Below are 25,341 nucleotides of genomic sequence, written 5' to 3'. Positions count from 1 at the left end.
TGCTACTCCTGGCCTATTGGCAGCAGGACTCCTCCTCTCTCCCTCTCCTCCCAAAATGGGAAAGTTTAGAAAGGACTCAGGCAGCCCTTAGTTGGAATCAGCTGATCCTAATTTAACCTCAGGTAACTTCCTCTCAGCTGATCCTAACTGAGTTTCTGGTAGCCCCTTCTCAGCTGAATCTGATTGACCTGTAGTTACCCCTCCTCAGTTGATAGGAAGGAGGGCCTTTTAACTCTCTGAGACTGTTTTCTTCCCCCCCCCTTGCAGCTGTCAGTCCTGAGTTTATCACAGTACTCAAAAACCCAGAATGCTGCATACTGTTTTTGTTGCAAACTCTTCCAGTCTAATGTTCCAGCCACATTGGGTTCTACAGGAACAAAGGACTGGAAAAATCTGACTAGAAATCTGGCATGCCATGAGAAGGCAACAAATCACCAGAGAGCATTCCATAGGTGGAAAGAGCTTGAGATGAGACTAAGGTTAAAGGCCACCATAGATGATCAGCATCAAGAGAAGATTGCATCAGAGTCTCTTTACTGGCAAAATGTTCTGAAAAGGCTTGTTGCCATTGTGAGAATGCTTGCTACCCAAAACCTAGCACTGCGTGGCACTTCAGACCAGCTGTATGTGCCAAACAATGGAAACTTCCTTAAAACTGTGGCGCTGATGGCGAAGTTTGATGCTGTACTCCAGGAGCATCTAAGAAGAGTCACCACCCAAGAAATGTACACACACCACTACCTTAGAAAAACAATTCAAAATGAGATCATACAGTTAATGGCAACAAAAGTCAAACAGAAGATTGTGGCAGATCTGAAATCAGCAAGATATTACTCTGTTATTCTGGACTGCACAGCTGATATCAGCCATATGGAACAAATGACTTTAATGGTGCGTTTTATAACAAAATGTCCCTGCAATAGTGACTGTCAGAGAACATTTATTGACATTGAGGATATTACAGGAACTGGTATGACAAATGTGCTTCTTAAAAAGCTGGAAGATATGGGAATTGCGATAGCTGACATGCAGTTCTCATTCATTGAACTTGGTGGTCAGTGATGCAGCAACAGCTTCTAGTGAGGCTGCTGAATTTTTTAATGTAATTCAAAGCATCTATGTATTTTTCTCTGCATCAACTCATTGGCAAATTTTGAAGCAACATCTGGGAACATCCTCTCTGACACTGAAACCACTGAGTGCCACATGATGGGAAAGTCGAGTGGAGGTGATAAAGCCTATCAAACACCAAATTGGGAAGATAGATGATGCCATAGTTGCCATTATGGAGGATAATGCTATGACAGGAACTGTTTGTGGGAGAACAGTGGCAGAGGGAAATGGAATCACCAGAAACATACATAACTTCAAATTTCTGTATGGCTTAGTGTTGTGGCATGACATACTGCTTACAAAATTTATTTCAAACAAGAGACTCCGAGGTGTTGACCTTGATATATCTGGAGCAATGGAACAACTGGACAAAGAAAAGTCAGACCTACAGTCTTACTGGTCAGATGAGGGATTTCAAAACGTTCTGAAGAGTGCACAGAAGCTGGCAGAGGAACTTCACATTGAAGCTATTTTCCCACCCATTCAAGAATACAAGAGTCACTAAAGAAGAAGGCATTTTGATTATGAGGCACGGCATAATCCCATAAGAGACCCCAAACAACAATTCAAAGTTGAATTCTTTAACCAGGTGCTAGATTGTGCAATACAGTCAGTTGAAGAATGTTTCATGCAGCTCCAGGAACACAGCAGTATATTTGGGATGTTGTATGATATTTCAAAACTCCTCACTATACCTGAAGAAGACCTACACCAGCAATGCAGGGCACTAGAGACAGTGTTGACACATGATGTCATGTGCGGTATTGATGCAAGTGATTTAGGTGATGAACTGAAAGCCCTTTCAAGATACATTTCAGCAGGATCAACTCCAAAGGCTGTTCTGGAATATGTGTGCACAAATATGACGACCACCTTCTTTCCAAATGCTTTTGTTGCTCTGCGCATACTTCTAACACTTTCTGTAACAGTTGCCAGTGGAGAACGTAGCTTCTCCAAGCTGAAGTTAATAAAAACACATCTACGCTCCACAATGGACACAGGAAAGGCTGGTCGGCCTTGCAACCATCTCAATAGAGCATAGACTGTGGACCTTCAGGAAGCAGTTCAAATCTTTGCAACCAAGAAGGCACGGAAAGCATCACTTTGATTATTCAAACAGATAAAAATGCCAGTGTTTACTATGCAGACAAGAAAAATTAACTTTCAAATGCCTGAACAGCAAATATAAGTGTTACTTAAAATTTTTGAACACAGCATTTTAAGTTGTTAGTTCTCCTTTATTGGGGTAGGTAACAGAGCAGTACCATGAGAGGAGAAGAACAGGAAGAAGGCAGAATTGAGACCTTTCAAAGTTTTGGCCCAAGCAAGGGGGCGTCATTTGAGCTCCCCACCTCAGGTGCCAAAATGTTGTGGGCTGGCCCTGGGGCAAGAACAGGCTGCGGCGGGGTCAAGCAGTAGCTAGCTCCACCCCACCACCAGTCGTGAAGGGCTGTCAACTGGTCAGCCCCTGCTAGGGTCTGCTGTGTCCAGTGTCTTGACTGACTCTGCTGCAGCTGGCTCCCTGTCAGATGAGTCCATGCCGTGCAGCTGAATCTTGGAAAGGTTCCATTTGCTCCCTGTTTGCTCTCAGCCTTTGCCCAGCCAGCATCACACAGGACTTTGGGAGGGCCCCATACTCTCGTCCTCATGAGATGGAGTGCCAGCCGTGCCCCATGGCACCTGCTCCAGGGCTCCCTGCCAAACAGCAGGTGTGGCCATTATCGCAAACACCAGCCAGTTAGACTGAAATAAGCCCTTGTGTGATAATTGAGGTTCTTCTTGGCACTGCCTCCAGCCTCCATTTGTAGGCAGGCTTGAATGAGGTCGGTCCTGAAGAAATGCTTCTCATCGGCTAACGAGGCCAACACAGCCTCCATTTGAGGCCAAGGAAACTTATCTGCATGCAGCAATGGCGAAGGATAATCTTGAAATCACACCGGTTCTAGACACCCCATTCATTTCACTGCTGGCTCTCTTGGGGGCTCCTTGGCTGGAACTCCAGAGCCCTCAAAGAGTGGAAATTCTGCCTCTCCCTTTGGCTGTGTCACCAAAGATACTGGGTGAGCTTTGCACAACTTCCAAATCACTCACTCTCTTCCAGCATCCTTGTTTGTTTCCCAATGCCATCAGCTTCCTTGTCCCAAAGTTCCACTTGTTTGCGTGTCAGTCCGCAATTCTTTAATGCTGCAGAGGTGTGTGTATTGCCATGGCAAGCCAGCTGAATCTCTCAAACAATGCAGAACCCTCACACTTCACAACAGAGATTTAGCAGCTGCTGGTTACAGTTAGATGTTACCTTCCAGGTAATAATGCCCAGGAGAGAGAGGGTTTCTCCTTATATTTCTAGTAACACAGAGACCTTGTGCTCTCTGATAACCACACTGTGAAATCCTAGTCACAGCAGAGCCTCAATCCAGCTCCATTTTATATCTTACCCTTCCCATTGGAAAGAAATCCAAATAACCCTTCATTTATTGTCTTCTAAATGTAACTAACTATAGAGATGCTGCAGTGGTTGTCATATTGTGGGTCAGGACCCCAAAGTGGGTCCTCACCCCATTTTAATGGAGTCGCCAGGGCCAGCATTAGACTCACTGCAGCCTGGTACTGAAGCCTAAGTCCAAGGGCTTCAGCCTGGGGCAGCAGGGCTGGGGCTTTGGCCCCACATGCTGGGGTGGTGGGGCTCAGGCTTGGGCTCCGGCTCCACTCCATCCAGAGTGGTGGTGGTTGGGATCCGGTCCCCACCCAGGGTCAGCCAGTAATTTTTGTTATCAGAAGGGGATTGTGGTGCAATTAAGTTTAATACAACATTCTCAACGGACTCCCTGTTGTCATCTGCAATGCTGAACTCCAAGGGGATGGCCCTTAGAGCAGCGGTTCCCAAACTGTGGTTTGTGAACCCCGGGGGGGGTTGCAAAATGTTACAGGGGATTCTCGGGGAAAAAAATTCCCTAATGGCAGACAGAACTGTCCCTAGGGAGCACAAGGCCAGCAGCCCAGAGCCCTTGGACTTCCAAGAGCTAAGCAAATCAAAACAAGCATATCTGTTACACTGAGGAGATTTAAACTTCAAGACTCCTTATAAGAAATGGAAAAGGAGGTGGATTTTTTTTTTGCTGTTTTTTAAATTAAATAGGCAGCTAGTATTTTTAAATTATTATGAAGAACAAGTTTAAGCTTTGTTGTAATGTGCGTTCTTTGCCTGGACTTTCTCTATGGGGTTAGTAGGGGCTGGTAAGCTGCACAGCCGGTCCTACATTTTAGCCCCCTTTACACTTAGTAAATCCGCCACCTCTGTCTCCCCAGTGATACTGTTATAGATGATCTACTATTCCAGTCTCTCAATCTAGGTGAGCCATAGAGGAATACCACCCACTTCCCACACATTGCAGAAGGAATGGGAGAGTGTAAATGACAGTGAGAGCACAGCAGGAGGTGTGGGGGAGAGGGCAGGTAGCATCCGGTCCAGACTCACGTTTTGATGACCTGTCCCAGGTCATATCTGTCAGTCACCTCGGATGGCTGGTTGTAATCTTTCTTGTCTCCCAGGGTGACGCAGCCAAACGGCATTGCCGGGTCTGGTGCTGGAAGGCAAAGAAGCAGAGAGTTAGATTTCTGTATTTTGAGGGAGTTTTGTGTGAACCTGCAACTTGGCCCTGTTGCTTTACTCCTTGCCTTCCTGGTTCTAGGCATGCTCAGGGACACACATGGCTGCAGGGATGGAGTCTCAGGTATTTTAAGTAGCATTCATGCCACTGCTAAGGATTTACTCCCTTTGCATTAGCCTCCTTATTTCATTGACATTTCCCTTTCTGAAGTTCAGCATCAAGGTCACCTTTTGATGTCCTCCCCACCCCTTAGGGTGTCAAACCTAATTCTGTTGTGTGGTCACTGTAACTTTGTGGCTCTGCTACTGTCACCTCTTGAATTAACTCCTCTGTGTTAGCAAGATCAGCCGCTCTGATCAGTGTGTGCTTTAGCTAGTCCATGAAGCGACTACTTAACACGTTGAGAAATGGTTTTCCTAATCTTGGTTCCATTTCCCCAGTTGCTAAATGGGTAGCTGAGATCCTCTTTGTTCCCATTTTGTCAGACTTTGCTGCCTTATTGATCTCTCTCAGCACCGTGCACTCAATTTCCTGTTCTTGGTGCTAGCACCATTACAATTAAAGCTCAGACTAAACTTACTGCATAACAACTGATTTTTTTGAGTGCTCAAAAATCCATATCCAAACTCCGATTGCCTAGAAATGTGCTGTGCCTCAGCAGTGCTTGTGGCAGGTGGTCCAAATCCAGGCTAAAGTTGAGCCCGGGGTTCCTAAGACATGGCTGAAATTATCACATTACAGCAAAGTATTTATGGTTTTTATAACATTTTTTGCACCCACCTGGGGCTCAAACTATTGCCCCATATCCTGCCTCATATTGATCACAGCTGGCGTCTGGCACCTCCTGCCCCTTGGAAAAGCAATATTTCCAATGTGTTGTGGGGTGATAGATTCCCCCAGGCAGCTCATGTCTGGGGGACGAGCCAAGGAGAGTGGTTGGAGTGCAGGCCGGATGACTGCTGGTCGGCAGGGGACAAAGGACACAGCTGCCCTAGAGTCACAGAGTAGCTCACGGCAAAAGGTGACAGCCATGCTCAGCCCCTACATGTTGGCAGGAAGTTCAAGTCCTGCCCTCTGCAGATTTCTGAGCTTGTCAGCTGTTCTAGTTCCATCTGTGTGTGTATGGGGGGAGGGGGTCCACAGGGCTTCTTTCACTTAGGAGCAAAGCTTTTTCATTAAGGACTGATCTTTCCCGGCGCTCTAAAATCCACACACAAAGTCAGATTGTTCTGAAAGCTGCCTCCTCAGGGCCAGAGGTGGAGCAAGTGCTGCCAAGTGAGGGCTGGCCTGGCCTGGCGCCGGTTTTGAGGCTGGCTGCACTCAGCGATCCGGAAGGGCACTGTACACTGCCACCCCCCTGTGAGTGGGCATTAATGCAGATTTGGGGCAGTGGCTGTAGTTCTATTCTCAGCCCTGGGACTCGTGTCCCAGGCAGATCCAGCAACATGAGCCTCTGCTCTCTGAATGTTGGTCACACGAGCTTCTATGGCACCCTTTAGGCACAGCGCTGCTCCCCCGCACTCCGGGGATGTGGGAAGCTGAAAGGCCGAAGTATCCCCTGTCCCATGCTCTCTGGCTTTGCTGCCCTCTACTGCCCTCACCCTCCATCCCCCAGCTGCCCTGGATTAGAATTTTGGCCTCCTGAGCATGCCAGGCCCCACTACCAGTGCTGTCAAGGGGCTCCAGCCCAGTGGATTCAGCACCCCCTAACTCTGTTTTTTTGGCCCTGCCTGCCCTCCCATCACTGATCGTGGCTGGCGCTACACAGACAGGGCCTGCAGAAATCCCACTGAAGCAAATGGGCAGCAATTGTGCCACCTCCAACTGCTACTGGCCACCCCCCACACGCAGCATTTCTCTAGTCGAGTCCAAGATCCCCCCCAAATCCTGCAGCAGGTGCTGGGCAGGGAGAGGGGCTATAGACGGAGGCTCTGCCATATGAACCCCACCAGGCCCTGCCAGATCCCAGCAGGTGATACCATACAGTCATTTGAACAAGATTTATATCCTCCCATTGGGATGAGAAGCATGCCCCTGCAGACCCACAGCAAGATCATCCCCATGACCCACAGCGAGATCCTCCAGCCCCCAGACATGAGCAAGCTCCCCCCCCACACAGACCCACAGCGAGATCCCCCTCCGAAGACACATAGGGAGATCCCCCCTCCCCTCCAAACCCGTGAATACTCACAGGGAACAGCCACCACGGCAACCAAAAGGGAAGCTATGCTGTGTCTAGGTGCATGGTCACAGCTGTGCACCCTCCATAAGTTTTATGGGGGTCCCCCTCTGGGCCTGGTCCATGAAGCCAGGACTCTGTCAGGCCCCAGTTCAATCACCTGTGTTGCCCAGATGGCAGATGACCTATCAGCAGGGGCTGGGGGCATGGTGGGCCAGGGCAGCACCCACGGCTCTGGCTGTGATGGGCCTTGCCACTTGGGGGCCTGGAACCATCTCAGGGGCTGCGGTTCAAACCCGGGCCAAGTCCCCACTTAACGTGATGGGCTCCACCTTGGGGGATTGAACGAGGGGTCTCTGGAGCTCCCAACCAGAGCTGAAGAGCCGGGGGTTGTATCCGACTCACATCCTCTGGGGCTGAGGCGCAGAGGGGGATGCATCACCTACACAGACTCCCAGGGGGCTTATGCACCCCAGGCTCTATTCTAAGGCCTATGGTGACTGCAGCCCCTCTGGGATTGCAGTTGAAGGAGCAGCTGGCCATGTGTCCCTGCTCACCATGTGCCAGCAGCCTCACATAGGAGTCTGTGTAGGTAACTCAGCATACAGGGGGCACCCTCCCACAATGCTGTTCCCTAAACACACTGGGGAGAATGTGGGATTAAAACCAGCAACACCCTGGCTAACGAGGGACAGACGAGGGGGGAAGGCCCAGAAGGGGCAGGACTGAAACGTATCCAAATCAGTTCTTCTCCCCAGGATCTCCACAGCCTCTGGATCTCCAGGCCACTCCCTCTGGTCCCTAGGGTGAAACCGCAGCACAGTGCCCTGCAGATGGGCTGTGCTGGTGTGCCCCACAGCAGGGCCCTGCAGCAGGGCTGTGTCACTGTGCCTCACAGCAGGGCAGGGCTGTGTCACAGAGGGCCCAGGAGCTGCTGCTGGGCTGGGATCAGAGCCGCAGGGGGATTGGGATGCAGGCACTGGCTACAGCTCTTGCTGTGTCACATGCTGTCATGAATATAGAGGGAATGGTAGCAACCTTTATGTATGCAGTAGCATAAAATACCTCCTTGGCCACTGTACTGGATTGCCTTACCTGTAAGGGGTTAAGGAGTTCAAATAACCTAGTTGGCACCTGAGCAGAAGGACCAATGAGGAAAGAAAATATCTTCCCCCCCAGATTTGAAAGTGCGTTTGTTGTTCTCTCTCTGGATGGAGGGAGGAGCCAAGCAGGAACAATGTCTCCTGAAAATATACCTGAAATAATCCATCTGAAACCACAGAAACTATGAGTAGGGCAAGGAAATGCTTTAGGTTATCTTTTGTTTTGGCTTGTATGAATTTTCCTGTACTACAGAGGTAGTTTTATTCCTGTTTTTCTAACTGTGAAGCTGAGCCCAGAGGGGAATCTTCTGTGTTTTAATCTTTTTATTACCCTGTAAAGTTACCTTCCATCCAGATTTTGCAGGTGTGATTTTTTTTTTTTACTTTATTATAAAGTTCTTCTTTTAAAGAACCTGATTGTCTTCAGTGTCCTGAAGACAAAGGGTCTGGTCTGTGCTCACATTGCTAAGGCAATTGATTGGTATATTATTCTCAAGCTTCCCCAGGAAAGGGAGTGAAAGGGCTTGGGGGTATATTTAGGGGGAATAGGGATTCCAAATGACCCTTCCATGAATATTTTGTGTAAATCACTTGGTGGTGGTAGCAGCAATACCAGTCCAAGGACAAGGAAAGGGATTTGTGCCTTGGAAAAGTTTTAACCTAAGCTGGTAAGATATCAGCTTAGGGGGTTCTTTCATGTGGGTCCCCACATCTGTACCCCAGAGTTCAGAGTCGGGGGCGGGAACCCTGACACATGCACATTGCAGGAGTGACTAGAGCCCTGCCAGGATCTGGGCCCCACATGGCCAGGTGCTGCACAGACACAAGGAGACCCAGCCTGACCCTACAATGCTCCCAATCCAAGTGACATGCTAAGGATGCACAGAGAGGGACCAGCCCCCAGCCCCACCATGGGGCAGGCAGGGCAAGGGACAGAGGGCTACATAAAGAACTCAGGAGTGGGGCTGCAGTCCAGAGGGACTCTGAAATCCAGGCCATGGTTTCCCTCTGACTGTCCAGCTCCAGCAACTAGTCATTTAAAATATGGATAATACAAACTGGACCTGGATTCATGAGCCCCTGGATTGGGCATAGGGGGGGCAGCTCCAGAGGGAAGGCCAGGCCTAGATTCCTGAGCCCCTGGAATGGGCGCTGGGTGCTGTACGGTGAGCACTGGCTCAAGGATGGGCAGAGTGGCCTGCACTGGGTGAGGCAGCTGTTCCATTAGCTGTGCCCAGGCTGTGTCAGGACCCCAGAGCTGGCACAGTGGACGGGGACTGCACTCCAGGGAAGTGACCAACAGTGCAGCACAGACAATGGGATTTCAGGCACCATGGGTCTCTGGAGGAACTGGGGGAGGGGGAGGGCAGGGACAGCCCTGCAGGCTGGCTGGTCCTAAGGCTCCTGGCACAGTGATTCCCAGCCCAGAGCCCCAGGAGGGGGCACTGCTCACCTGGGGGCCCAGAGCCCTGGATGCATTGGTGGCAGGGAGCCCTTGCCCTGTGGGCCTGAGGCACAAGCTGGGGGTTGCTGCAGTTACTGCTGGGCTGCAGCTGCCCCAGGGCAGCCTCCAGCCATGGTCAACCTGATCCCCTCCCCCCAGTCTATCATCTATCTCACACCACAGGAGCAAGGAGGGGGATGGGGCCCCAGGCTTGGGCTACCTCCTGCTTCTAGTGAAACCAACAGCAAAGCCCAGCAGATCAGCAAGAGGGCTGGACTGAGCCTCTCTGTACAAGAACCACTTTGCCTGCCACAGAAATGCAGCCACTGCTAGGGTGGGACATGCCACTGTCAGTAGCCACACAGCACAGCAGCTCAGGCCAGGAAGGGCAGAGGAGCCCATATCCAATGAGCAGGGGGAATTCAGGATTCACACCATCACCCAGATTGACTGTGGTCTGGACACCACAGCTTTGGAAAACAGCAACCCCTTGCTGCCCAGCAATGGGGTCAGCCACACCTGAGGGGAGAGGCCCACTCAGCAGAGCCACCTGCCCTCTCCCTCCCTGCAGCACTGCTCCCCCCAGTGCGGTGCAGTGGGATCAGTGCTGACACAAGCCCCCCAGTTCTCTGCTGCCCCTCAACACACTGTGGTTCCACCCTGCTCCCCGCACCATGAGAGGGCTGCCAGCCGACACCTACATGCAGAGCCATTGGAACGGCCCACAACACGGCAGGATCATATGCCCAGGGTTAGGGGGGCATTTTGTCCTGCAGAGCTGCACTGCCCCAGTTGCTGGGATAAGCAGCGTGCCTGAGCCCAGCCCCGCTGACGGCCCTGCCCAGTACGAGCCCCAGGCGCAGCATGCCTGAGCTCTGCCCTGTGGATGGCCATGCCCAGTGTGAATCCCAGGGGCAGTGTGCCCAAACCCTGCCCTGGGAATGGCCATGCAGAGCCCAAGAGGGCTGCATGCACAAAGCCCAGGGGCAGCACCCACCCCACACCCTGCACAATCTGAGTGTCCCTGGGGGCAGGGACTCTCACTGGGAACACCCCTAATCAAGGGGTTGGGATCCCTTGTGCTCTCACTTACCCCTCTCCTGCACACAACAGGCCCAAGAACTGAGAGGAGCTGGGCTGGGGTCTCTACACCTATTAGCTGGAGGCGGGGAGAAGGAGGGGGAAAAGAGTGCAGAGCTCGCTGCTCTGGGTACCAGGCACTGAGCCTGTTGCTATGGAAATGGGAGTTGTACAAGCAGGATAAAGGCAAGTCCGTGAGGAAGGCACAAGGCCAGTCTGAAACACCCTGTTAACAGGGGTGGTGGTGGGGGTCTGAAATGCTCTGTTGGCAGGCAGAGAGGTGCCTGTGTCAGGGGTCCAAGCGAGGCCCCTGGGCCTTTCCCTGCAGCAGGATGGGCCAGGTGACAGAGGGCCCTGGTCATAATGTGCAAGATCGTCTCCAAGTCCATTGCACCCCCTCCCCTGCCCATGGAGGGCCCCAGGCACAGATCCCTGCTGTCTGAAAGCCTTACGCCCCTCAGCTGCCACTGCCCAGAGTCCTGGGCTGAGAAGGGCAGTGCGAGCATTTCAGTGCCCAGACAGGGCATCTGGTGGCGCAGGGAATGGCACCAAGGGCACCAGAGGGTGCTGCAAGACAGATTTCCCCCCCCCCCCCCCAACTTCCTCCAGCCAGAGCCAAGCACCACAGGGAATGAGGTGGGACAGGGTGGGGAACTGGTCCCCATCTATGCCGAGAGCCAGGGGTTGACTCAGAGCACAAGGGGCCTGGCCTGGCCAGCCGGCCTGCTGTAGAGGCAGCACAGCTGGGTCTCACCTCTAGACGCTGTTGGGGTAGCAGCATTGTGGGCCACCAGGCCCCCAGAGACTCAAAGCCATGGGGGGAAGCCAGCAAGGCTGCAGGGGAGGGGGTTGGGCACATGCATGACTGGCCCAAGGAGCTGCGACTCCCCCCAAGCGGTACAGGAGAGGGAAGGTGAGGGCTGCTGGATGGGGAGGGGTTGAAAAGGGAAGGCAGAGAGGAGGGCTGGCAGGGAGGCTCTAATTCCCCAGGTGGGGCTCTCTGCAGTATCCAGGCAGCCCACTCTCCCATGGGACTGGGCTTTGTGCCTGCACCCCGGCTCCTCACGCTGAAGGAAAGCGGCAGCAGAGAGAGGCTAGAGCCTCCCACTCAGAGGGCCGAGCTGCGCTGCAGCAGGCCCAGCCGGAATGGGGTGGTGTTTGCAGGGCTCAGGGCTGGGCCAAGCCTCCTCATCCATCCCAGCCCCAGCACAGATTTGGGGAAGTCAGGGGCGACGGGAGCTTGTCTGGGTTTGTAGGAGCCCACATCGCCACCCCACAGGCAACTGGCTGGGAGGGCATGTGCAGTGGCCCCCTTCTCAGCCCTCAGAGGGCACCCCAAAGGGCACAGGGATAGCTAGCCTGGCTCGCCCAGACTCACAGGGCATTACCCGCTCTGCTAGAGCTCCTCAACTTCTGGGAATCCAACAGCAATTCCAGCGCCTGGAAGGATCCAGGGCAGGATCCAAGCTCCCCAGTGAGGCTCCCACTCTCTGGGGCAGGTAGAGAATCCAGGGGAAGATCGGACCAATGTGGAGCGAGGAGGCTGGGACTGAATGGAAGGTGCGGCCATGTGAACCAACCACAGGTTCCTCTCTGGGGTAGCTGAGCCCCTTTGGTTCCTCTCTGTTCCTGCTGTGACAAAGTGGTGGCGGGGGGGGGGGGGGGGGTTTCTTGGCTTTTTCAATGGTTTGCATGCAGAGGGAGTGGGACGCAGTTTCCCTGGGTGTTACTGCTTTAACGAGGGGATGAGAGAGGGAGTTTGTTACTACAGAGGACCGGCAATGGAACTTGGGACCCCAGCCAAAGGCCAGGAGAATGGATACCCCAGCGACTGGTGATCCAGTGACCAGGAGGCCCAGCTCAGGAGTCGCAGCTGGTTCTGCCAGTGGGAGGACAATGGGCTGCAAAGAGAGGACCCCAGTGACCTGGCTGGAACCAGCCGGTCAGAGGGGTACAAAGGATGGCTGAGAGGAGAGGAGGCCCAGGCAACCCTGCTTACCTGGATAGAAGACAGTGGACAGAGGCAGGGCTTGGGGGGAAGTGATATCAGATGCCCAGCTGGAAAGCACGTGGCTCAGGACTGGAGAGAGAGAGAGAGAGAGCGCGCGAGCGAGCGAGCAGAGCCCACCTGGATGCAGGACAGACCTAGATGTACTGTACTGAGGGCCCAGAGAGTTTTCTGTGCTGGGTTCAGATGCTCAATAAACCCTCCTGTTTTACACTGGAGGAGAGTTGCTCCAGTCTAGAGAACAGGGTTGCATTATTCCCTCTGGGCGTTGAGACCCAGGGGGTCCAGAGCAAGTGGACTCCCTGAGGGGGCCCACAGCGAGAAACAGGCATGCTGAGGGCTCAGAGAGGTGCATTTCCAGGAGGCAGAGGAGCCTAAAGCTTAACCCCCAAGAGAGAGTGGTCCTCTGAGAAGGGCTGTGACACTAAAGGGGGTTCCTCCCAGGGACCGCATGGGGCCAAGAGAGAGCACAAGTCCTGTGACAGGCCACAGGGAGGAATGTGGTGCCAAGGGAGCAGGGGACATGACGTCACTCACTCCTGTCCTGGGGAGCAAAGGGGGCTCAGGGAGATCTCACTGTTCCATCTCGGCACATCCCAAACCAAGGCACAGTTGGCAGGATGTACACCAGGGAGCCCAGGCCTGAGATAACAGGGAAGCTGCTAGTCAGGAATGAAGAGCATCAGCAGAGCTCAGGGTCGAGCCCAGGGTTGGGCCAGCAGGTGACTGCAGGGCAGGAGTGAGGGGGCACTGGCAGAACTGTGCAGGAGGAGCTTTCCTTTTCCTTTGTCAGTGACTAACAAGTACCAGATTCATGCCCATTAAACAGTTTAAACTCCATCTCAGTGCCCTGTTCTTAGCGGGTGCTGGGGGAGGTGGGGTACAGACAGCATGCAATGGAAAAGCAGGGAGGCCAGGGGTTGACTAGTTGAGGGAAGGGTGCTGACAGCTGGCTTCCCCAGGAAGGGACAGCAGGTTTCACTGGCCGATGAATGGGGAGGGGAGGTTACATGTCATGCAGAAAGTGGGGCTGTTAGAGTCTGGCTCAAGCACAAGCCATAAAAACTCAGGTGTCCAGCCCTCAAATTCCCTGGTGTTGGCCATGTTGGCAGCCGACGCGGCAGCAAAAGCTGGACCCAGGATGGGCCCCCTCAGCCTGGGCCAATTGCTTTTCTCTTCCCTCCCATTCTTCTCAGCCTGCCCCAGGCCCTCTCAGGAGCTCCCTGCTCCATAGATAGGAGAAGCCAGGATGGACCATCTTGTGCCTGCTACATTCAGCATCCCATGGACCCCTCCCATCCTTTCTGGGGAATCAGAGCCTCCCTTGCATTCACCTGTCCACCATCAGCAACGAAGAGAAGAGCAAGGTGGCAGAGCCCTGAGCTGCCTGCGTGTGGAAGGCGCAGGAGCCCTGTGTCATGGGGGGGGGGGGGGAGATTCTCTTCTCCCTGCCACATTCCATGGGGGTTATGTGGATGTGCCGCATTAACACCCCTGAAGAGCAGGGATGGCATTAGGCACTGAGGTGGGGCCCCAGAGGCTTGGGCACAGTGGCACACATGGCAGGGTGTGTGCGAGATGCAGCGTGTTGGAATGGCACCGGAGGGAGCTGTGCATGGTAGCGCTCGCTCACATTGCCTGCTGCTCGCAGGCCCATAATAAAGTAGCAAAGCATTTCATGGGTCTAATAAGGAGTAGGGAAGCCAGAATTAGCAACTCAGCCTCGTGCCCTGGCAGGGGAGCGCAGCACCAGTCCACTTCCAAGGCACTCTGGTGGGCTGAGCCGGCACCCAGAGCCTGCCTTCTCTGGTTAGTCACAGGGGCAGCGCCAGCAGCGGCGCAGATTTGGCAACCATCTGCTCGCCAGGGCCCAAGCTGCAGGAGCCAGGCAGTGGCGGAACCGGGGCAGCGACCTTCCAGGGCAACACCAAGGGAGCCTCACCCAGGCACGGGAGGATGCAGGCCATGAGCCAGAAGAGAACAGGTGTGTGTGGGAGTATCTGAATTGGACAAGAGCAGGACAGGACAGAACTGAGTTCGGTGCACCGCTGGGCCAGGGTGCTGAATGCTGAAAGACACAAGTCTAGTGAGAGGGAGACAACAGGGGGGGAACAAGACAATGCAGCCTGGTAATCCTCATCTGGTTTAGGGACTTCTCTGGCCTCCATCACTTCAGTATGTGGGCACCTCACCGTCCGTCTCATCTGTACCGCCACAGCCCCCTGGGCAGCCAAGCAGGGCTGTTGTCCCCATGGGAGAGAGATGACACGACTGGCCCAAGTTCACACAGAGTCTGCAGTGGACACAAGAACTAAACCCAGGTCTTAAGTCCCAGTGAGCACCCTAACCACTGGGCTATCCTTCCCCATGAGTGCAAGCCCCCACCATTCCTCTGGAGCCCATGTGGGTCCAGCAGGGGCTGCTCAGAGCCGGGGCTAGATGCTAGAACCAGGCCAGGAGCTGAGATGGAACCCAGAATCAGAGGTGGCATAGCAAAGAGACAAAGACAAACAAAACCCAAGGGGGCCAGGGAATGAAAGGAACTTTTTCCAGAAAGATAACATGACTCTGGGAACTGGGGCTATAAGAAAAACAACCAACATGGGACATACAATAAAATTCACAAGAACTGGTGACAAATATTTTTGACCCGAGTAATCTGACCTCCTTTTAAAAAACTCATTGACAACGAAAAAGAAGGGGAGATAACTGGGAAATCTGAACCTAGTTTTCAGGGCCCTGTGCATCTCCAGGCCACAGAATTTGCTCCGAAATCCACCCTTCGCAATCATAGGCGCTGACTTCACCTCTGCCCCGTGGGTACTCAACCCCACTCCTGGCCCTGCCCCTACCCCGCCTCTTTACCACCTCCTCCACCGAGCACGCTGCATCCCCACTCCTCCCCCTCCCTCCCAGAAAGTCCTGAGCACTGCCAAACAGCTGTTAGGCAGCAGGCAGGAAGTGATGCGAAGGGGAGGAGCAGGGATGTGGCGCGCTTGGGGAAGGAGGAGGCGAGAAGCGGGTGGGGGCAAGGGGAGCTTGTCTGCTGTTGGGTGTAGGTCACCCGCTAATTTTTCCCTGTGAGTGCTCCAGTCCCACAGCACCCACGGAGTCAGCACCTAGGTTCGCAACTGAATCATGCTCCAGAATTGATTAATTTTGCTTTTAAAAAAATCCTCATCCTTATAGTCACAAAGAAAACCCTTAAAATACGACCCAGCCTTATGGCGTCTGCCTGAGTTTGCAGAGAGCCCCAAGCGATAGCTGTTCACATATGCCCCTTTACCTCACCAGATATTAACTCTGAAACATGTCTACTAGTTCACACGTTCAGCAGAAACAGCCAACTAATGTGCTTATCCCAATATCTCAAAATTCCCCTCCACCTTCACACCACCATTGTTCTCCCCATGCACACACCCTAACAATTTTGTCACTGCAGGTGGATATTGTCAACACAATCTGCACCATATTAAAAAGGTGGGGGCCATGTAAAATTCAGAATAGTGAAAACACCATCTGCATCTGATGAAGTGGGTTCTAGTCCATGAAAGCTTATGCCCAAATAAAATTGTTAGTCTCCAAGGTGCCTTGTTGTTTTTGCTGATACAGACTAACATGGCTATCACTCAGAGAATAGTGAGACACACCAGGAGTATTTCCTGGCTGTATCTGTCATTGTACTACTAGAATTCAAAAGCAATAAAGCAAAGACCTCAAGTTTTTAATATTACCTAAGTGGATGCTGCGTTTCCAGTCTGCTCCACCAGGGGGCAGTGTCATGAACATTAGGTTGGACTTGCACAGCCACAGATCAGGTGGCATTCCCATGCACTTGGATATGGAGGGAATTGGCACATGTGCTTGGGGCAGCACATTTTCAGGGACAGCATTCCGGCCATCTTTTTTTTTTGGGGGGGGGGGGGGGAGGCGGGCTTTGGGCGGCAAAAGCCTAGAGCCAGCCCTGGCAGCAGTAGCGCGTCGTGTGCGGGGGGGCTCCCTGGGGCCACTGCGCTTCGCACCGCGGGGGAGCAGCACCCGCACCTTGTGGCTGGACCAGGCAGGCTCCGAACGGGGGACACTCAGGCTGGGGGCCACCTCACAGGGCACACAGAGCCACCTGCAGGTGCTGCAGGGCAGCTGCCCCCCAGCACCGCAGCCGGGGCGGAGCGAAGTGGCCCGAGCTGCCCAGGGACTGCAGCAGGGTGGCCAGAAGCAGCAGAGGGGCCATAGAGGGTGGGGCACTGCCGTGTGGGGCCCACGTCCCGCTATCCAGGGCTCCACTCCCTCTGGGGCTACCCTCTCGGGTCCCGGCCACTCCTGGAGGCAGGAGCCCTGGCTGGAGGGACCCTGGGCTGAGGTGTGACCTGGGAGCCCCACTGCTTCCCCCGACCCTGCCAGTGCTGGACTAGCTGGAGGCGAGGGGGGAGCGGGAGGAGTCAGCACTAGTGGCGGGGTGCCCAGCACTGGGGCGGCAGGGGATGCGGGTGGGGGAAGAGAGAGCCCAAGGCTGGGGTGGGGGGCAGCCAAAAATGTTTTTGCTTGGGGCAGCAAAAAACCTAGAGCTGGCCCTGGTCACTGCCACACCAATGGCAGCTTTAGGGACAGGGGCGGGGGGGGGGGGGGGGAAAGAGAGGCAGAAGAGTGAATGTAGAGCCAGGCCCTCACACAGCAAAGGAGAGTGTCACCAGCTAGGTCTGACTGTCTCAGCCAAGCAGAGTGGGCACTGACCAGGAAAGAACCTGGCAGCTGTTCGAGGAGAATGGAATCAGGAACAATAGGCAGCACTTGGCATTCTAAAGGAAGAGGCTGTGCCAAGGAAACGTGACAGCTTTTGGGTTTCTATAATCACAGGCCCGATGGCTCAGGAGAGCCGGGGCAGGATAACTCGGATTTTACAGCAGCATTCCAGACCATCCAGCAACACCTCACATGGCTTGGCTGGGCCCGATTCTGTACATCCTGAGCACCCCCTAAAAGGGGTCACATGCCTTCCACTCCTATTGAGTTCAGTGAGCACGACCAGGCCCCATGGATGGCCTGGGGCAGAAACCCACATCCATATACCCAGCTGGGGAAAAGGGGCCATGTGGGGATTGGGTGTGGGTCCAATCTTGCTAACATCCTCGTTAAGGCTCTGTGGGAAGGTCACTGTGTGAATGCACAGACAAGACCACACAGGGCAGTGTCCCAGAGAGCAGGGGAGGCAGAGCTAATTCAAAGGAGCTGGAGGAAATGCCAGGGGATTCGCCCTGGGGCAGCTGCAGCCAACACAGTGGGAGCATACTGCTGGTCATGGGCACTTAGTGGCAGAGATCTGCACCCTGGTGATGCCAGCAGAGACCTGGGGGCAGCAAGGGGAGCAGGCAAGTTAGGAATTTGTTGATGTTCTTCTGTCTGTTACAGCAGACCCCCAACCAGACTGGGGAAGGACTGCTATGCACACACACATACACACAGCCCCTGCCCCCAATCGCTTAGCATCTAATTTAAGACAAGACGCAACAGCGTAAGACACAATAGCTGGGGAAGGGGGAGGCAGGGCATGGATGGCATGAGGAGATGACGCAGCTTTCACAAGCCAAGGAGCCCGATTCAATGTAAACATCCCTCCTTCTGTACTGTGGCTTTAAATTAGCTTCCCAGCCCTCACCTGTCCTCAGCCCATACACATAGCCCCGGCCTGTTAGACTCTCACCCCCACCCGACTTGTTTTGCACCTTCCAGCCCGCTGTCATAGCCTGAGCCCAACTTTGGGTGTTAACAAGCAGCCGCCTCTGCCTAGAGCTTTCTGGAGCTCTGCTTCCATTTCCAACTAGGTGAGTGGCTGCCAGAGACTGGAGCAGCGAGCAGGGCAATTTTGCTCACTCAGGGGCACTGGCATCATGTACCCAGGAGGTGACAGCCCGCTCTGGGTGGCACTTGGGCTACCTCTCCAGAAACAGTGGCTTCTCTTCTGACACTGTCTGACTAAAGAGCAACAGCCACTGATCAGGCCCCCAAGGTGGACCTAAATAATAGGGCTGTGATATCAACCCCCAAAACTGCCTAGAAGGGATTGTTCATGGTGGTGCAAGGAGTAACAGATGGAGACCACAGGGGCACTAAGTCGGGATTGAGTGGCACTAGCAGAGCTGGGATGGGATAGAAGCACAGGGCTGGCATAGCAGGGGGCTGCAGGTTGGGACTAAGGGGCACTGGCAGAGCTCCATGCAGGGAACCCAACAGAGCTCTTCCAACCAAGTATCAAGCAGGGACCAACCCTACTTAGCTTGTGAGATCTGAGAACAGAGCTCAAGTGAGATGGCTGCAGATCATAAAGAAACCCCAGGAAAGAGCCTTTATTGAATCTAATAGCCTCAACATCAATCACAGCAGCAGAAAAAAGGAAACTCGGCTGCTGGGCTGTATTAAAAGAATGGGGAAGGGGAAATGCTGTTTTATAAATCAATGGTTTGTTCACACTTCAAACCCTGCGCTCGCATCCTGTCCTTGTAGATGTGAACGTTGAGAACAAATCAGGAAAAGGCAGTGGGGGTGGGTGGGGACATTACATATAGAGTTGGGGGTTGCTGGGGTCAGTGCATCTGGAACTGCAAATTATTCTGAGTGGATTTGGCTGAGGTTTGCAAGGGTCCTGAAGGGTCTAGTGGAAATGACATGGTTCCTCCCTATCCCATAACAGGAGAATAGGATGGAGTCTCAGCTGATAGCCTGTGGAACTCACTGCCACATGACACTTATGAGTCACATGCTGGAAAGGGAGTTAAAGGGACAGAGACATTTTGGGAGTCTGAGTAACACTGCAGAGCCTCCAAGGTGTATTAGGAGGCATTTTTAAGGGGGCCAAGGATGCTTTTAGTCACAACAAATCCTGCATCTTGGCAGGGGGGTAGATTAGATGATCCTTGTGGTCCCTTCTTACCCCATGGGTCTGTGATTGGCTGAAGCAGAGGCAGGAGCCCAGCCTGTAGGCACTGATGGCTCTTCAGCAAGGTATCAGGGAGTCTGACTCCTGCTCTCACACCTGAAACCAACTATCTTTGCGCATGGAGCTTTGCAAACCCCTCCAGCAGCTGTCCCAAACCAGGGCAAGGCCTGTGCTGAGCAACAGACCAGCCCCAGCCAACCAGTCTCTGACTTCAGTGAGCACTCCTGCCCCCTGCAGTCTAGCAGGGTGCTGGGGCTACTGGGAGGGAAAACCCAGCCCATGAACTCTGACAGGAACAATACATCCAAGCCATCACTGGCTCCCAACAACCACCCAACCACTCACAATATCCTAAGAGAATTCACCAGCCCCACCCACCAGCTGCTCCCCATGAGAGACAAGCTGGGACACGGTGCCCCAGGAAGCAAGAGGGGAGACTGAGTCCACATGCTGCTTCCTGCCAAGTGGCCTGCAGCCTAGCACTGGCTTTGCAGCATCCCGGGCAGCTCAGACATGCCTCCCCAAAGTCCCAGGTAGTATTAGGTCCTCCATGAGCCAAGCCCAACTTGCACTTTGCAGGAGATACACATGTACCTGAGCCCAGCACAGTTCCTGAGCACCGGGGCTTGCACTGAAGTGTGGCCTGTCTCGAGGCCAGGGCCGGCTCCAGGCACCAGCCGAGCAAGCTTGTGCTTGGGGCAGCAGATTCTACAGGGCGGCATTCCGCCCAATCCTAGGGCGGCATGACCGCTTTTTTTGTTTGTTTGTTTGTTTTGGTTCACTGATCCAGCCGCCCTGTAGGGGGCGGTGGCACAGAGGAGGGGAGCGCCCTGCTGGGAGTGGGCTGAGTGCTCTGTCTGCCCCAGCTGGTGCCAAGTCTGCAGCAAGCCCGGCAGCCCACGTCCTTCCCTCCCCGATGACTGGAGCGGCGAGGAGCCCGCCCGGCAGGTGGCGCGGCAGTCAGGGCCGCGTGGCAAGCGCCCCGCTGAAGCCCTGGCCGCCCCCTTCTCTCTCTCCCCCCGCTCCTTACCCCTCCCCTCCGCTAGCTGGGGTACGTCTGCAGCGCAGGGAGTCCCTTGGCTCCGGCTGTGCAGCAGGTTGCCCCCCGCCCCCTGCTTTGCTGCTCCGGCCGTGCCGCACGGTTTTTTTTGTTTGCTTTTTTTCCTCCCCTGCTTTGCTACTCTGGCCACACTGCATTTTGGGGGGGTGGGGGAGGGCACGATTGGGGCAGCAAAAAAAAGCCAGAGCCAGCCCTGCTCAAGGCCAGAACTCATCATCACCTGGGGCTAGAATTAAGGAATGGAAGACATACAGAGAGGGAGAATCAGGCCAAGAAATAACCTCCCATTGCTGGGGGAGTCCCCCAACTGCACAAAACTAATCAGGGAAGGATCCTACAATGGCCAGGCTGGGGAGGACAGTGTGACCGGGTCAGGGTCCACCAACACCTGCTTCATTGGAGATTTAAGGAGAAAACAGCAACACACCTTTGAAACGCTGAGACCTCAGAGGGTCAGATTCAGAGTTGGCATAAGCTGGCACTGCTCCATTGCAGGCAGGGAAGTTGCACCCATGTACACCAGGTCCAAACTGAGCCCAGGCAGTCCTGGGGGGCTAGCATTAGGTCTGGGGATACCAGGGGCACTGCTAAAGATCTACCCTATCCTGTGCTGTCTCTCTCCTCCCCAGGTGTAGCAGTGATTTCCAGGGCTCCGTGCCCCCTCCTCCAGCCCCAGCGAGCTGACTTCCCGTAATGCAGCTTGCTGGCGGACTTCTGATTCCTGGCTACAGCCTGACGTGCTCAGGTCAATATTTCTCCTCAGTGCCCTGAAGTGCAATGTGCAGGCACCAGGCAATGTGAACTGATGGGGTCTGTCTGGATCCCAACACCACGAAATGGGTTTTAATTTCAGAGGAGTGGGTGGGATGAGACCAATTTTCCAGCATCTCCAGCAGTGGTAGGGTGCTACCGTCCCTGACAGCGCACTCTTAAGACTGAGCCACAGCATTTCAAGTGCAGGCCCTGCCCCACAGCCAGCACAGCCACCAAGGGCTACAGCAGGGAGCTCAGGCTGAGGGAAGGCATCAGGATGCAGGAGGGATCTGAGGCACTGGGGGGGTCAGGGAGGCCAGATCCCATCAGAGATAGAGAGGTCAGATAGACTGTGTTAAAGGCTGGGGTGGGGTGGGGTGGGGTGGGGGGGTGAGGACCACCACAGGGTTGCCCTGGCCCTACTCTCCAGCCTTTGCCCAGATGACCCTGCAGAGGGTAGGATGGAACCCCAACCCCCCCCCCCCAACTCCACTGAGGGTCTGGGGCAGGAGCCAGGGCCTGACAACCTACAAAGGTCAAGAAAGGGGTGGGGGCATTTGACATAGTGAGATGGCTCCAGCTAGGGAGTCACGGGGAGAAAGGGGGATGCAGAACTCCAACCCCTCCCCCTTCACACATACATGGCCATCACATGTGCATCCCCACCCAGGAGCCAAACACAGCACACGTGGCTATATCACAGCTGTGAGCATGTGCAAGGCTCTGCTGGAGTAGATGGAAACCACCTCTGGGCAGCCAGCGCTGGGGGGCCTGGCTCAGCCCTCACCCCCTGTCGCTGCACCTGCTGGAGGTCAGCATGAGGGGTGGGGAGAGAATCTACTTGTTATACTTATAACCAGGGCCGGCTCCAGACCCCAGCGCGCCAAGCGCGTGCTTGGGGCAGCGTCCCGCGGGAGGGCGGCAGGCGGCTCTGGTGGACCTCCTGCAGACGTGCCTGCGGAGGGTCCGCTGGTCCCGAGGCTCCGGTGGAGCATCCGCAGGCATGCCTGCCGGAGGTCCACCGTAAACACGGGACCAACGGACCCTCCGCAGGGACGTCTGCAGGAGGTCCACCGGAGCCGGTGGACCTGCGACCGCCAGAGCGCCCCCCGCGGCGGGCCGCCCTCCTTGGGGCGGCGCAAATTGTAGAGCCGCCCCTGCTTATAACATAACATATTCCCCTCCTGCCCAGCAATGGCTCCACGCCGCCTCGCCCCCCAGCTCTGCATGCTCTGCCAGCGGCACGATCCCACCGGTGCCCCCTGCCCGCCCCAGGAGGGCTGCCTGCGAGCCCCCTGCCCGCGCAGGCTGAACAAGGCAGACACACCCCTGCGCGCGCAGGCGGGCATGGCCCCAGATGCTGGCATGCTGCACCCACTCCCACACCGGCGCTGGCACAGCACGCGGCCCACGCACACAGACCCCCTCGCCCAGGGCGTGCCCCCAATGCTACCTGGCAAAACTTGAACACCCGCTGGAGCCCAGCGGCCCCCCCCCCCGCACCTTCCCTTTATTTGTGACATTACCGGTTGTCATGGAAATTAGCGCCACGTCTCTCGCAAGGGGGTGAGCTGGGGGGAGGGGATGGAAAGCAAAACAGCCCGAGCTGGGCGCAAATCAGCCCTCAGCCCCCCCGGATCCTGACCAGGGGGATTCCACCGCACCCGCTCCGGCTGCGGAGTAGCCCCGCCTGACAGCCCGGGGCGCTGGCCCGTGGGTACCATGCCCCGATGGCTCCCGCGCGGTGCCAGCTCCCGGCCAGAGCGGAGCAGAGCAGAGCATTCCCCCTCCCCCGCACATGCTGCACCGGGCGCCTGCAGCGAGCTGCATGGGAAGGAGCCGCTAGCGACTGGGGGGAGGAGGGGAAGCTCTCCTGCAAAGTGCCCAGGCACCGCCGCAGGCTCCTTCCCCGGGTAACTTTGTCCGGGCACCCACCCCGCCCAATGCTCGGCTCCTGCCGCCTCCTGCTCCTCGTCTCTGCCCCGCCGCCGTCCCCCGGGAGGCGCAGCGAGCCTCTTGCAGCCTTCCTGCCACCCGCGCCGTGGGAGTGGGGGAAGACTCATACCGGAGTCACTCTGTCAGCGCGAAGGACCGGCAGCCGAGCACCTGTCCGAATTACAGCCCTCGGCTCTACACAGCGCTGCCTGCGGGGAGGGAGGCACACAGCATGCATGGCACGCCCCCTCCCTCCAAATCGGACGAGTTCGCCGCCCGAGCCTGGCCCCGCGCCCCCGGCCGCTCGGGCTCACCTGCAAGCTTGCTCCAGCCGCGGGAAGGTGCCGGGTCCCTCAGCCCTGCTCCAAACGCTCAAGGCTCCTGTGCCGCCCACCCACCGTGCCTGGGCTGGGGGAGCCGGGCGTCACTTGGCGGCGGGCTCCTGGGGGGGGCCTGGCGGGGCAAACGGAGCCAAGCGCACTCCGGGCACCTGGAGCATCTCCCTAGAGTTCGGCGTGGGAAAGTTACAGGGACTGGACTGATAGGGGCCCGCCCCGGGGCGGGGCCAGGACCCGCTGACGTCATCGGCAAACTTTAGGTTACTCCCACTGATGGGGGAGCGGGTGGTGCCTGGACAGGGACCCCCTAGCTCCCTCTGGGCAACCACGGGTCGGCTGGCTGCAGAGGGCAGCGTGGGGCATCACTGGGCTGCCAGCGCCTGTAATGGGGAGGGAGGTGCAGACCATGGAGAGGAGCCTTCCCAGGGTGCAGAACTCCACTGGGGGGCCCACAGACACTGCAGGTTACCCAGGGTGCGCCATAGGGTCAGAAAGGACTACACTGATCATCCAGTCTGAGCTGTAGCAGGTGAGCTACACCTGCTGTGCCAGCCTGCCTTCAGTGTCACTAGGGCACTAGTTCTGGTGCTGAAACATTCACCAGCACTTCATAGCAGCAAAGTGCCTTACAAATGTGATCTGACTCACACCCCCAGGAGGCAGATTAGTTTTACAGAAAGGGAAACTGAGGCAATGAGCAGTGAAGGCTGCACCTTACCTCACTGCCAGAGCTGGGATTGGAATCTGGAAGTCATCCCTGGGGTCTAATCACTAGTTTATGCTGAATAGCTCCCTGTTGTTCAATTAGGGCCTGTATTTAATCATCCTTAGGCCTTGTTTGTTATTTATGTCAGTAGTGTCCTGTGATCCCAGTCAGGACTACAGTCCCATTGTGCTGGTTATGTTATGTGGAAAGAGCCAAGGTTCCCCCAAATGGATGCCTGTTGCAGGAATAAAGTTGTGTGAATAACAGACTCTGGGCTCTGCAGCAGACTGAAATCCACACAGCGGTGGAAGCCTGCTTTAAACTGAGGTACTAGTCATGAGGAGGGGAAATCCATCTTCACATGGCATTTTCTGGGCAGCAAACCTGCTCTCATTTGTACTGCGAGCAGGGGCGGCTCTAGGAATTCCGCCGCCCCAAGCAGGGCGGCACGCCGCGGAGCGCGCTCTGGCGGTCGCCGGTCCCGCGGCTCCGGGGGACCTCTTGCAGACGTGCCTGCGGAGGGTCCGCTGGTCCCACGGCTCCGGTGGACCTCCCGCAGGCATGCCTGCGGATGCTCCACCGGAGCCGCGGGACCAGCGGATCCTCCGCAGTCATGCCTGCGGGAGGTCCGCCGGAGCCGCCTGCCGCCCTGCCGGCAAAATGCCGCCCCAAGCGCGTGCTTGGCGCGCTGGGGTCTGGAGCCGGCCCTGACTGCGAGATGTAGAATAGTGTGGCTAGTGGTGGCTCATGGACACCTACAATAGCAGCCTGGGGCTAGGGTTCCCATGGGCTCTCAGGGAGGAAGGTTGTGTTACCCGTCAGCCCATGGATGCTGCCCCTCTGTCCATAGGTGGTCGCCTCACTGTCTCACAGCCTAGAGAAACCACCCTCGCATTTGCCTTGCCTTCTGCCTGGAAACGCCCCATTCCAAAGCCCTTGTCTCAAACATCTCTGCCCTAGCTCCTAAAAAACCACCAAAACCCAAAGCAAATTGGGCCCAGCTGGCCTGCAGCCTACTCTGGTGCTTCAGAGGGAACTCCCCTGGGTTCTAGCTTCCCACCATCTTCCATATCAGCCCCAAGG

The 25,341-nt window shown here is 55.5% G+C and overlaps 1 protein-coding gene across 3 annotated transcripts in view; it reads right to left on the bottom strand.

The window, feature by feature from the left end:
• The window catches only part of CAMKV (CaM kinase like vesicle associated), a 57,610-nt gene extending 33,876 nt beyond the window's left edge, over window positions 1-23,734 (bottom strand). The window contains exons 1-2 of one of the 3 annotated variants that reach the window (XM_045025397.1): window positions 23,529-23,734; window positions 4,589-4,697 (exon numbers count right to left, since the gene is read on the bottom strand). In XM_045025397.1, coding sequence (XP_044881332.1) covers window positions 4,589-4,683 — 95 coding nt within the window. In that variant the 5' untranslated portion in view covers window positions 4,684-4,697; window positions 23,529-23,734. Of the gene's footprint in view, window positions 1-4,588; window positions 4,698-7,995; window positions 8,015-23,214; window positions 23,236-23,528 lie in introns of those variants that run through there. The other 2 variants (XM_045025398.1, XM_045025399.1) reach the window with 2 other exon arrangements.
• Between the last annotated feature and the right edge of the window lie 1,607 nt (window positions 23,735-25,341).

This window comes from Mauremys mutica, chromosome 7, assembly GCF_020497125.1.
Source record: "Mauremys mutica isolate MM-2020 ecotype Southern chromosome 7, ASM2049712v1, whole genome shotgun sequence".
NCBI classification, from domain to species: domain Eukaryota; kingdom Metazoa; phylum Chordata; order Testudines; family Geoemydidae; genus Mauremys; species Mauremys mutica.
The sequence above is the reverse complement of the archived record's forward strand: the minus strand, read 5'-3'. Positions and strand labels throughout refer to the sequence as shown.